This window comes from Panthera tigris, chromosome A1 (assembly GCF_018350195.1).
Source record: "Panthera tigris isolate Pti1 chromosome A1, P.tigris_Pti1_mat1.1, whole genome shotgun sequence".
NCBI lineage: Eukaryota > Metazoa > Chordata > Mammalia > Carnivora > Felidae > Panthera > Panthera tigris.
Window position 1 is genome coordinate 70,626,156 of NC_056660.1, and position 12,475 is coordinate 70,638,630.

At 37.2% G+C, this 12,475-nt stretch overlaps 1 protein-coding gene and 1 pseudogene across 3 annotated transcripts in view; one reads left to right on the forward strand and one right to left on the reverse strand.

Annotated features, from left to right (window-relative positions):
* Positions 1 to 12,475, forward strand: part of PCCA (propionyl-CoA carboxylase subunit alpha) — a 477,968-nt gene that overhangs the window by 132,736 nt on the left and 332,757 nt on the right. For all 3 annotated transcript variants that reach the window (XM_042979710.1, XM_042979700.1, XM_042979707.1), the window contains 2 exons: positions 654 to 767; positions 2,571 to 2,624. In XM_042979710.1, the coding sequence (XP_042835644.1) occupies positions 654 to 767; positions 2,571 to 2,624 (168 nt within the window). The remainder of the gene's footprint in view (positions 1 to 653; positions 768 to 2,570; positions 2,625 to 12,475) is intronic.
* On the reverse strand, positions 12,221 to 12,319 carry LOC122232238 (annotated as a pseudogene).

Below are 12,475 nucleotides of genomic sequence, written 5' to 3' on the forward strand. Positions count from 1 at the left end.
GTAGTCTTAAAAATGGACTATATATTCTGAAGTTTTGAGTAGACTAATGCACACATCTGCTCTTCTAGGAGAAAGGTAAAATGGATGAGGATCAAATGTGAGGGTATTTAAATGATTGTCAAGATTCTGTGGCTCATGTGTAGTGATAGTGAACTCTTTAGTGGTGAACTTTATGCTTAGTGCTGACCTGCTGCTGTGTAGGGACACTCACTGTGTCCCTTCATTCAGTCCCTTTAATTATCCCCACTTGCTTGGGGAGCTTGCTTAGAACTGAGCATGAGTGCTTCTCGGGAAAATACGGGGCTACTCTGGCTACATGTAACAGGGTAGTTTTTGATATGGGATTTATGTATTGATGAACCAAGTAAGGGGCTAAAGTTGTTGGCAGGGGGTTTATTTAATCAAATTGGTAGGGAATATTCTGGAAGTTACCTGGTTAGAGAGTGATTAGGCTTCTAATAAATGACAGTCATGGTTAATATACCTCTTGAGCTTCTTTGTTCCACTTTTCTTTTTTAGTGCACTTTTTAAAAGAGATCTGACTACCTAAATGATATGTGAGACAATCAGATTTGGAATTTTGTGTATATTTGCAGGGGATGGGAGTTCTTTGTGCTGGGAGCATCTGTTAATGCAGAGATTTGTCTCTTCAGGTTCACGTGAAAATGGCGGACGAGGCTGTCTGTGTTGGCCCAGCTCCCACCAGTAAAAGCTACCTCAACATGGATGCCATCATGGAAGCCATTAAGAAAACAAGGGCCCAAGCTGTGAGTCTGAATGAATCTATCTACTGCAGCTGTTTCATCTATAGTGAGCAGAAAGCTAGAGTTGGTATTCAGGAAAAAAAAAATAAGAAAGAATGATCGAAAATGCTGTTGCAGTTAGTTCATGTCATACGAGTTAAATGTGTCCGAATTCGCTACTGGAAATCAAAGGCTTTGTAGCATCTGGCAGTGTTGGTCGCTGATCCTGCAGGTGGCTGTTGGATTCAGCTTTCACACCAGGGAGCAGTTTCAGTTCATTTCCAAATTTGCTAGGGAAAAAAAAATCCCAATTAGTTTTGAGTATTAACCCTTTCAGTGTAATAAGATTAAGAAAAAAATCTGTATTACCAGTAGGATCCAAAAGATTCTTCAAGTTCTCTTTTAATCATGTTAACCTTAGGACACCTGGTTACACTTCCAGAATAAAAACTATGCAATTGGTAATTATTTCAGTTTGATAATGTCAGTGGAATACACTTGACTTGCACGGAGAAATAAATAATGCTTTCCATGTCTAATTCTGTTTGAATGGGGTGGAATCCAGGGAAGGAACTGGTTTCTGACATCAGGAATAGTGTTTTGTTGTTGGTGGGTATATATGTTTCATATCAGAGAACTAATTATATATAATGTTGTAACTACTGGGAGTCATCTCTGAAATGGGATGGAAACAGCCAACACCAGCAATTAGCCTGGAGTGCTTCAGTTAGCGCTCACGTGTCTTTGAAAGAAATGTTGTAGTAAGATACAGGTTTAAATAAAAACTGAATTCATGAACCCATATTATAGATGTTTACAGTTTATTATCAGAGTTAATGAAGGTAAAGCTCTTAACCTTTTGACGACAGCTTGTCAGAGTGCAGTCTTTCATGAAATGTTTCTGTGAAATGCAGTTGATGGAGTGAAACTTTTCCTGTGATGCAGTCATTTCAATTCTGTACCATGTTCCTAAAGCGTTTAAAAATCTCAGATGTGTAGCTACTTCTAGATTATGATATTGGCTCCTTCCAAAATTTGACTTTCCTTCTAGCAGACTTGTTTTCTTGGAAATACATTCAATGCTGACCAGTGATAGAGTGGCTACATTTGTTTGGCTGGTGTGGTAGAACAGGACGGTAGAACTTCAATTGTAGCAGCGAGGCTTGTGAGAGAGGATTGCATAAAGTGGTTGTGAGTGGCTAAATGGGTTGGGCCAGGGGAGAAAGAGTAGACGTCTAGTTAGCATAAAAAATTTCAGAATACAAAGAAAAAGTAAAACCAGACTTTGATTTTACCTAGATTTGACAGAAACTGCTCACTGGATAGTGGTTGAGTATATTCATGTTATTAGGAATAAAATGTATTTGTTGGCTTACCCAGGGTTTTAGAAAGCAGTAGTTCCTGGGACTGTAAAGGAAGGGGAATTAGGAGTTTTTCATCTATCCGTAAATGGTTTTGTTTAACCTTGTACTTCAACCCACCAGCCATTAGAAATTTCTCCACTCTTGTGGCCAAAGGCAGCCTCAGAAGAAGTAGGGAGAATTTGGGTCATGTTGAATAGCATAGTCAGATGTAGGTGGATAGGCAGAATTATGGTCCCGATTGTGGCTAGGAAAAAGGTAGTGTGCTGCAAGTGAATGCTGCATAGTCAGTCTCTTGGAATTTGGGTCTGTACTCAGGAATGTGAGTTGCGGCTGCCAGTATTGAGGAGAAGTAACCTTACTCAAGGCCCTTAAACTATAAGTACAATAATGCACTGTGTTGGTTACAAAAGGTTTTGTGAAATTTTTTGTAAAATTGAATGTGTGTTTTGTTTTCATTTCTAAGGTACATCCAGGTTATGGATTCCTTTCAGAAAACAAAGAATTTGCCAAATGTCTGGTAAGTTTGTCATGGATCAGAATCTGTTGACTTCTATCTCAGAAAGCAGCGTGATGGTATTGCTTTTGTAAATGTGGGTCATGATGCATTAAAGAATTTTAATTGACCCATCAAGTCTTTGAAAATTACTTGTAAAAAGTGAAGAGTTTTTGTTCTGAAACCCAGGTCTTGGTTTAAAGAATAAAAGTGGAAGAGTTATGAGATCACCTTTATACCTAGCTAATGACACTGAGTTTGTCATATACTATATGGACTTTTTAAAAATTCGACTCTTCAGATTTGTAGCTAACTATGTCAAAGAGTCCAGTGATTTATTATTATAACACAAGCATGGACTGTGAAGCCAGAAGTAAGATTCTATCTATTTCCCTTTTCATTGCATATTGTGATATTTAAGATCAAATTTCTGTTTTGGGAAAAGACTTTTGTATTACCAAAGTCTTTTCCAGATATTACCACGTTGGTTAAATGAATTGAACTACATTCAAGATGGTACTGAAAACTTAGTGTTCAGGTGCTAAACTAGGATTTTGAATGTTTCAAAAAGCTCATTGGATCAGTTATCCTAGGAGGTATCTTAATTTACTATTCTAATATGTTATACTTTATTTCTGTGAAATATTTATATTTTGTTGTTTCATGGATTCAGAATTACTTACGAATATAATTTTCTAGATGAAATTTTGACTTAAGATCCATAAATTTAATTTGGACAATTTTTGAGATCCTAGAGTTCTAGTTTAGAATGATTTATTTTAACCAGTTAATAGGTTATAAACTAGGGACTAAAGATTAAAGTGAGGCCTGACGGAGTTGTGATGTAAGGTGACACAGATAGCTAATGGTAACAGGTGCCTGGAGAGGGCAGATGAGGTGGAAGCAACCAAAGGCCCACATTTACCACATTTACCATTTGTGCAGCATGTGCACACTTTCCCATTTCTATTCTTTTTTGCTAGCCTCTTGCCTGAAATTTTGACTGAGTTGTATCGTTATGTCAAAAGTGATTTGAATATAATACATGTGAATGTGCTTGTACAATATAATGTATTAGACTTAAGTTTGTGTAGATGAGGAGTCTCTAAACCATGGTCCATCGGCCAAATGCAGCCTGCCGCCTGTTTTTGTAAATTAAATTTTATTGGCACACATCCATGCTCATTCATGTACGTGATGTCTGTGGCTGCTTTGGCTTTATAACAGCAGAGTTGTGAAGCTATAGCAGAGACCAAATAACCTGCAATGCCTGAAATATTTACTGTATGGCCCTTTGTGTAGAAATTTGCCAACCCTTGGTATAGAGTATCTGGGTCTCAGAGAAGTTAAATGACACAGCCTGTGTGTTCATCCATGCATTCAATCGTTAAAAAAATGGTTGTTTGCTGTGTTTATATTTGAGAAGGATATAAAAAGGCATCAGATGTGTGTCCCGCTCATGAGGGGCTCACAGTCATGTTGTGGAAAATAAGTCAAGTCCACAAGTGACTTCAGTTCAGGGGAAAAATACTATGAGGAAGTTCACATTCTCCTTAAATGAAGGATATTTCCATCAGGGGCTTTGCATTAGAGAGAAGAGTATAGAATAGGTGAATGACCACCTTCCTTACTGACTAATTTGCTTTGTAATTTCTCCTCCATTTCCCATTGTCAGTGCTATGCCTCAGCCAAGACAACAGTGCCATTCTCAAACATGGCTAGTTCTTTCCTGTTCCATCCTTTTCAGCACTCTTTACCCTGTGGGCACACCGGTCCTCTCCCACATTTCCAACTTCTGCCTGTCCCGAAAGGCATGGTTCACATGTTACTACTATCAGCATAGTTTCCGTGCCCTTCAGGTGAGAAGTAATCTCTTTCTTCTATTTGCTAGAGCATTTTTTTTTTTGAGATTTCTTGTTTGATATACCTCTTTCCATATTAAAATTTTTCCTTTACTGTATTTTAATCTCCTCTTGAGATGAGAGACTTGGTCTCATTGGTCTTTGTTTCCCTTTTGTTTTATATTTTAATGATTTCTGCATAGTAGGTTCAATGAATGATATGGAAAGATTAATTACTAGATTAAAAATAATAAAACAATAACCTGCAAGAAAACTTTTCGTCTATCACAAAAGGGACTGCTTTATAGTTAGAAGGCAATGTTGCTGTGTTTTGGTTCACAACGAAAATATGCAGCTAGTGATAACTAACCCTGTCTTTTTTTGTGTGTATCGTGGCAAGATTCTTTTTGGGATATAGCTTTCCTAGCATTAAAATCTTTTCCCATTGGAGTGTGCCATTTAAAATGCTCCTTTTGGGATATCTAGGTATAGTTGGTAAGTTCCATAAAAAATAATACAGCATTGAAATGAAATTGCCTACTGATTATGTTAGGCCATATAAACATTGTGTGATTGGTGACCAGCCATCGGATTCAATAGTTACTCTCTCAAACTGAATATATTCTTAGAAATATGCTTTACGTTGTAGTGGTGATAGATAACCATGTTGGTGGTGGTGACTTTGGCAAGGAGAAGCTGAAAATTTTTTTTTAATGTTTATTCATTTTTGAGAGAGCATGAGTGGAGGGAGGGCAGAGGGAGAAGGGGACAGAGGATTCAAAGCAGGCTCTGTGCTGACAGCAGCGAGCCCAATGTGGGGCTTGAACTCATGAACTGTGAGATCATGACCTAAGCTGAAGTCAGATGCTCAACCAACTGAACCACCCAGGCACCCCTGGAATTTTTTTTTTTTAAGTTGGATACTGTGGAGTTCCTTTTATTATAATACCATATCTTATGTTTGAGATTTAATCAAATATGGAGGTTCCCCCCTCCATTTTTCTAGTTCTGTTTTTTTTACTGTCTTTTTAAAAAAATATTTGAGAGAGAAAGAGAAAATCCCACGGAGGCTCCACACTGTCAGTGCAGAACCCAGTGTGAGTCTAGATCTCACAAACCGTGAGATCATGACCTGAGTGGAAATCAAGAGTCAGATGCTCAACCAACTGAACCACCAAGGTACCCCTGGAATTTTCTTTTTTTTTAAAGTTGGATACTGTGGAGTTCCTTTTATTATAATACCATATCTTATGTTTGAGATTTAATCAAATATGGAGGTTTTTTTCCCCCCATTTTTTTCTAGTTCTGTTTTTTTACTGTCTTTTTTAAAAAAATATTTATTTTGAGAGAGAAAGAGAAAATCCCACGGAGGCTCCACACTGTTAGTGCAGAGCCCAGTGTCAGGCTAGATCTCACAAACCGTGAGATCACGACCTGAGTGGAAATCAACAGTCAGATGCTCAACCGACTGAGCTCCCCAGGCACCCTTGATTCTGTTTTTTAAAATTGCTGTTCAAAGACCAGCATATTTATTTTGCTTATGGAAAAACGAGTTGTGCTTTATGTGATACATTGTTGTTTTTAGAAACATTAGAAAATATATAGTAAACCAAGTATAAAAGCATACTGAACATTATGGTTTTTTTTTTTTTTCCAAGACTAATTCTTTTTGTTTTTTTTTGTTTTGTTTTTTTTTTTGTAATAACAGCCTTCATTTGGGCCTCTGTGTGGGAGTATGTTTGTGGGTACCTGTGACCATTATTCTTTATGCTTAATTTACATGCAGTGGGATCAGATTACCCAGAATCCCTACTGTACCTGATTTAAACCAAATCATACTTTGGTTTTGCTTAAATCATGGAAAAAAACAAAGCTACAAATCACCCTCATGAAGAAATTTCAGTAATTTTCAGTAATCTTAATGTGCCGAGCCAACAGATTTTATTTCCAAACTGTGTTTCATTCTGTATTTCCCTTCTGGGCTCCTTGTATTCTGAGCGGTAAAAACACAGTGATAGGATGCTATGAGGAGAATTAAGAAAATAAATTCTTTAATTTATGAAAGAGCTTTGAGGGGCACCTGGGTGGCTCAGTCAGTTAAGCGTCTGACTTCGGCTCAAGTCATGATCTCACAGTTCATGGGTTTGAACCCCACGTCGGGCTCTGTGCTGACAGCTAAGAGCCTGGAGCCTGCTTCGGTTTCTGTCTCCCTCTTTCTCTGTCCCTCCGCTGCTCATGCTCTTTCTCTCTAAAATAAACATTAAATTAAAAAAAAAAAAAAAAAAAAAAAAAAGAAAGAAAAAAGTAAAACTACCTGCTCTTGAAAAAAGGAGGTATTGGTTTAAAGAGATTTTAGCGGCTTATGGGTGGCTCAGTCGGTTAAGTGTCCAACTTTGGCTCAGGTCATGATCTCTCAGTTTGTGGGATTGAGCCCTGCATCGAGCTTTGTGCTGACAGCTCAAAGCCTGGACCCTGATTCTGATTCTGTGTCTCCCCCTCTCTCTCTGCCCCTCCCCTGCTCACAGTCTGTGTCTCTGTCTGTCTCTCTCTCAAAAATAAGTAAACATTAAATAAATATTAAAAGAGATTTCATAGTGTTCCTAGTTAGTTTGCTAACATGTATGTGTATAGATATAGTAAGTATCTATGTAAGTATAGTAAATATATATATATATATTTATTTATTTAGTAATTTATTTTACTAAAGCACAGCATTACAAATTATAGGGATTAGCTTTATGAGAAATTTGTACGTTAGATTTAATAGTTCGTGTTTCACGTTTGGGTCTTCCCCATGTATTTAAAAGATATGTGTGTACATGCATATCGACGGTGAGTTTTATCCACAGTGCTCAGCGTGGAAGCTTATAGAAAACTGTAGCAAGCACTTCAGATTTGATGATCATATTCTTTTATCTCCTTCTGTTGGACACCTTTTAACAGGATAAGGAATATAACTGTTCAAAAACAGTGATGAGATGTCATTTTTCTATCCATTGGATTTACCAAAAATTTAAAAACTGGCTGTAATATCCAGTGTAGGCAAGTGGACAGGAAAATTGTTCTTGGGAATATAAAGTATTTTAGGCTTTTTTTTTTTTTTTGCTAGAAATTTACTATTATTTATTACAATTTAGTGTATATATTCTTTGACTTGACAAGGAACTTCACCTACAAAGACAAACCTTAAGAAATGTTCATTGTAAGGTTGTTTGTAACAGCAAAACTTGGAAATAAGTTAACATTGTTTCATCTGTAAAATGAAGAGAATGACCCCTACCTGCAAGGTTGTTGTAAAGATGGGAAACAACTTATATAAAGAACTTAGTACAGAGTCTGGCATTGCCAGGCAAATCATCTTAATCTTTATAATTGTTAATAATTACTTTAGTAGAGGAGAGAGCTGTTGAAGAGCATTTAGCGACAAGGATATAGTTGAAGTTAGTGCTTTTGGGAAATTAGTCTGATAGTTTTCATGTCTATTTTGTGAGTTTAGATTTTTTTTTTCCTGTTGAGGTTAATAGTTTGATAGAATTATACTGCTGTATATCTGTGCATAATAATGTAGTTTACAAATTATTATGACCCATGATTTCTTTCATTCATGCAACCACCGAAGCTGGATATTATGAACTCTATCATGAAAGGAAAACAATGACTCAGGTACAGTGACCTCTAATAGTTACACTATGCTAGTAGTAACAGAGTCAGGACTTGGCCTACGTTGGTTGACTTTCAGGTACAGAGCACTTGAAATAAAAACCACTGTGCCCTCGTTGGCTAAGTTGGAAATAGAGCATTCACAGAGAACCCAAACGGTGAAGACCAAATAACTGTGGTCAACTTACCCAAAGCTCATAAACCTTTCTCTCCATTTAACAGTAATACAGGTAGTGCATGGTCAGATTGTAGGAAAATGACTGTTGTGTAGGCAGAAACTTGGAAGACAGCATCTTGCTGGGTCCCTTGTCTCACTTGGGAGATTGTAATCCATAGTGCGTTATTAGAGTTAAGAAGTGTGCTTTAAGTGGTTTGTAACTGATACTAAAATTCTGAAGTTAGCAAGTTAGCCAATAGTTTCATTTAGCACTATTTTTGTTCTTAAAATAGTAGAGTAAATTTAAAGTGATTCCTATGATACTCTATTCACTCATAGTTGTAACAACTTTTTTTTAGGTAGGAGGATAAAGGAGAGGCTTAAACCTTGCAAGTTCAGAATTGTATATAACTCTGATTTTATCTATATGTAGGCTGTGATCTGGGTAACTCACAGAAGTATGTTTTGTGCATGACTGTTGAAATTTATTTATATCATGGCTTAAGAAAGTTGAATAATGTTACTGCAGTGTATTTTGTAGATATCTAGTTTTAACTATATACGTTTTCTTAACATTAGTAGAAATTCCATATTGGACATAGATCTTTGATTTTTATTATGTTAAAATGAAACATTTTTGAGAATGTAAAATCTTAAATTTCAGTCACATGCATATTCTGGAAAAGAAGGTTTTCTCCATCTGTGAACCTCTGACCCTAGCCCCCAGTTTGGAAGCTACCACTGCAACTATATTTATATTCTTCCGGAGTGAGTGTGTGTGTTAGAATTTTGCTATAGATTTGTCTTATTTGCCAAAGTAGATTTTGTTTATGAGAAAAGAAGTGGCACAGAATATTTCTTGCCTTCCCCCAGGCTTTTAAAAATAGGTATGGAATACAACCTACAGATACACTAGCACCATTCTTATTTAATCTTCCCGACAAGCTGTGTTGTATTATCATCATCCCTTGGTGTTAAGAAGAGAATAATCTCAGGAGTAAATGCCTTGCCCAGTGTCACATAGCTAATCAATGAGACTATAGTTTGTAACAAAAGTTACAAATTCTGTACTCAGTAAATGTTCCAAACTGCTTTGAAGATGGATTGAAACTAGACTGGGTTGTTAGTGTTTTGTTTGTTTCTTTTGTTCTTTTGTCTTATAAAAGATAGCTTTGGCTGGTGCCTATTTTTGCTGTTGATGGAGGCTCTTTCTTCTCCATTCTTCCTCCCCTCCGCTTGGTGTGCCATTTTTAAGGTCTGAAAACAGCTATTTCTTTTGTTTTTCTGATCTTGTGATCTTGGATCCTAGTGAAAGTAACTGTCTTCACTTGGATTTGCTCACTTTTTGAAAGAGCTGGTGGAAATGTAAAATAGTCATTGATACCTTTTACCACTCTGTGATTTTATGTATATATATAAATGCTTTTTATTTATTTGAGAGAGAGAGCACAAGTGGGGGAGGGGCAGAGGGAGAAGGGGACAGATGATCTGAAGTGGGCTCCAGAATGACAGCAGTGAGCCTGATGTGGGCCTTGAACTGAAAAATTGTGAGATCATGACCCAAGCCAAAGTTGGACACTCAACTGACTGAGCCATCCAGTAGCCCCCCACTCCATGATATTCTTAAATTGAATCAATCTGGTCTCCATGGATTGGGAGGGGAAGTTTGGCAACTCTTCTGACAATTTAAAAAACAATTTTTTTTAATATTTATTTTTGACAGACAGAGCATGAGTGGGGGAGGGGCAGAGAGAGGGGGAGACACAGAATCCGAAGCAGGCTCCAGGCTCTGAACTGTCAGCACAGAGCCTGACGTGGGGCTCGAACTCACAGACCGTGAGATCATGACCTGAGCCAAAGTCGGACGCTCAACCGACTGAGCCATCCGGGTGCTCCCCTTCTGACAATTTTATAGTATATTTGTAATTGTGACTCTTAAATGTTATGTTCAGAATTTATGAAATAACTTCATAAAACCCTTATCATAACAGAATGTCCTCGGAAATGTTTGAGAAGTTTATTTTCCTGTGTGTTGGATTAGAGTTCAGCTTCTAGAGTATTTGTTGAAGAATTTGAAGATTTGAATAGAAATGCTCTGACATGGATAAATCCTCCTTTATTTTTAGGGAGATTTTTTAAGGGTGTAGACAAGGCAAATTCATATAGGTTTGTGGGGTTTGGGGATGCCTTCAATAGGAAGGTTAAGAATGTAGGATTTGAGGGGCGCCTGGGTGGCTCAGTCGGTTAAGCAGCCGACTTCGGCACAGGTCATGATCTCACAGTTAGTGGGTTCAAGCCCCTCGTCAGGCTGTGTGCTGACCCCAGTTTGGATTCTTTGTCTCTCTTTCTCTCTCTTTGCCCCTTCCCCACTTGCACTCTGTCTCTCTCAAAAATAAACATTAAAAAAAAAAAATGAATCTAGGATTTGATGAGGTTGGGATTTCCTGCTCTTGGCTTGGTTAAAATAGCTTGAATTTTATCCTATGAACTTTCCTTCTCCCCTAATTCCTTACTGTCCCCTTCAGTTATTAGCACAGTCTGGAATCAGTTAAAATTCTCCTTCTGCCACATTGTAGCTATGTGATCTCAGATAGGGTGCTTAATGTTTGAAGACTCAAGTGTCTTTGCTCACAGTTCACACAGTATATATTTCCACATCTGACTCTATGTTGAAAACATGTCTCTTGTAGCAGTGTGTAGGTGGGTCATGCTTTTTAAATCATTCTAATAATCCATATCTTTTTCAAGTTGTAGTGTTTAGACAATTAAGGTTTTTTGGTTTGCCTAATTCATTCTTTCTTTCTTTCTTTCTTTCTTTCTTTCTTTCTTTCTTTCTTTCTTTCTTTCTCCCCCTTCTCTCTCTCTCTCTCTCTCTCTCTCTTTTTCTCTCTTTCTTTCTGGCATGAGTGGGTGATAGGGGTTGGGGGGGAGTGGAGAGAGAGACAGACAGAGCCAGACATGGGGCTCAACATGTGGCTCGATCTCACGAACTGTGAGATCATGACCTGAGCCAAAAATCAAGAGTCAGATGCTTAACTGACTGAGCCACCCAGGTGCTTTGCCTTATTTTCTTTACTAACAGCTTTACTGAGGTATAATTCCCATGTCCTAACATTCACCCTTTTCTCATAAACAATTCAGTGCTTTTTAGTATTGTCATGGAATTGTGTAACCATCTTCAATATGCAATTCCAGTAAAATTTATTAACATTTAATAAATTACTAGTGTGACTGCATTTATGGCTACCATTTTGTTTGCTTTCTGGTTGTCTCACTTTTTTTTTCTTCTGTTTTCTTGTTTCTCTGGATTATATTAAATTTTGGAATTCCATTTAAAGTTACCTATTAGACCTTTTACATTTTTTAGTGGTTTTTCTAGGGATTACAATATACATCCTTAACTTTATATGGTCTACTTAGAGGTAATATTACACTATTTCATGTAAAATGTAGACATGTTACGGTTGTATAGGCACCTGGGTGGCTTAGTTGGTTGAGCATTCATCTCTTGATTTTGGCTCAGGTCATGATCTCATGGTTTGTGGGATGGAGCCCCGTGTTGGGCTCCACGGTGAGCATGGAGCCTGCTTGGGATTCTCTGTCTCTGTCCTGCTTATGCGCTCTCTCTCTCTCTCTCTTTCTCAAAAAAGAATTTACAATTGTACAGTCCCCCCCTCCCCCATTTTTCCATCAACATTCTCTGTGTTAATAGTTGTCATGAGTATTTCATCTGCATAGATTACAAATTCCATAGGAAAATGTCTATTTTTGCTGTAAACATGTTTGAGGTAAGTTAGGACATTTCCTTCATTAATGACACAAGTATAAGTTGAAATTAAGACTTATTTTCACTTTGGTCCATTTTTAGGAGAAATTCTTAGTTTTTTAGAAAATTTTTAATTACATACATATTTAATTATACATAATTATATAACATAGGATTACCCTTTTCACTATTTAAAAAATATATGGAATTCTTCATGAATTTGCATGTCATTTTTGCTTAGGGGCCATGCTAATAATCCTCTCTATCTTTCTAATTTTAGTACATGTGGGGCCCCTTTTCTCTATTTTTTGTAAATTTTTTTTTTTTTTTTGAGAGAATTTCAAGCAGGCTCTGCACTGTCAGCACAGACCTCGATGTGGGGTTCAAACCCACAAATGGTGAGACGATGATCTGAGCTGAAATCAAGAGTTGGATGCTTAACTGACTGAGC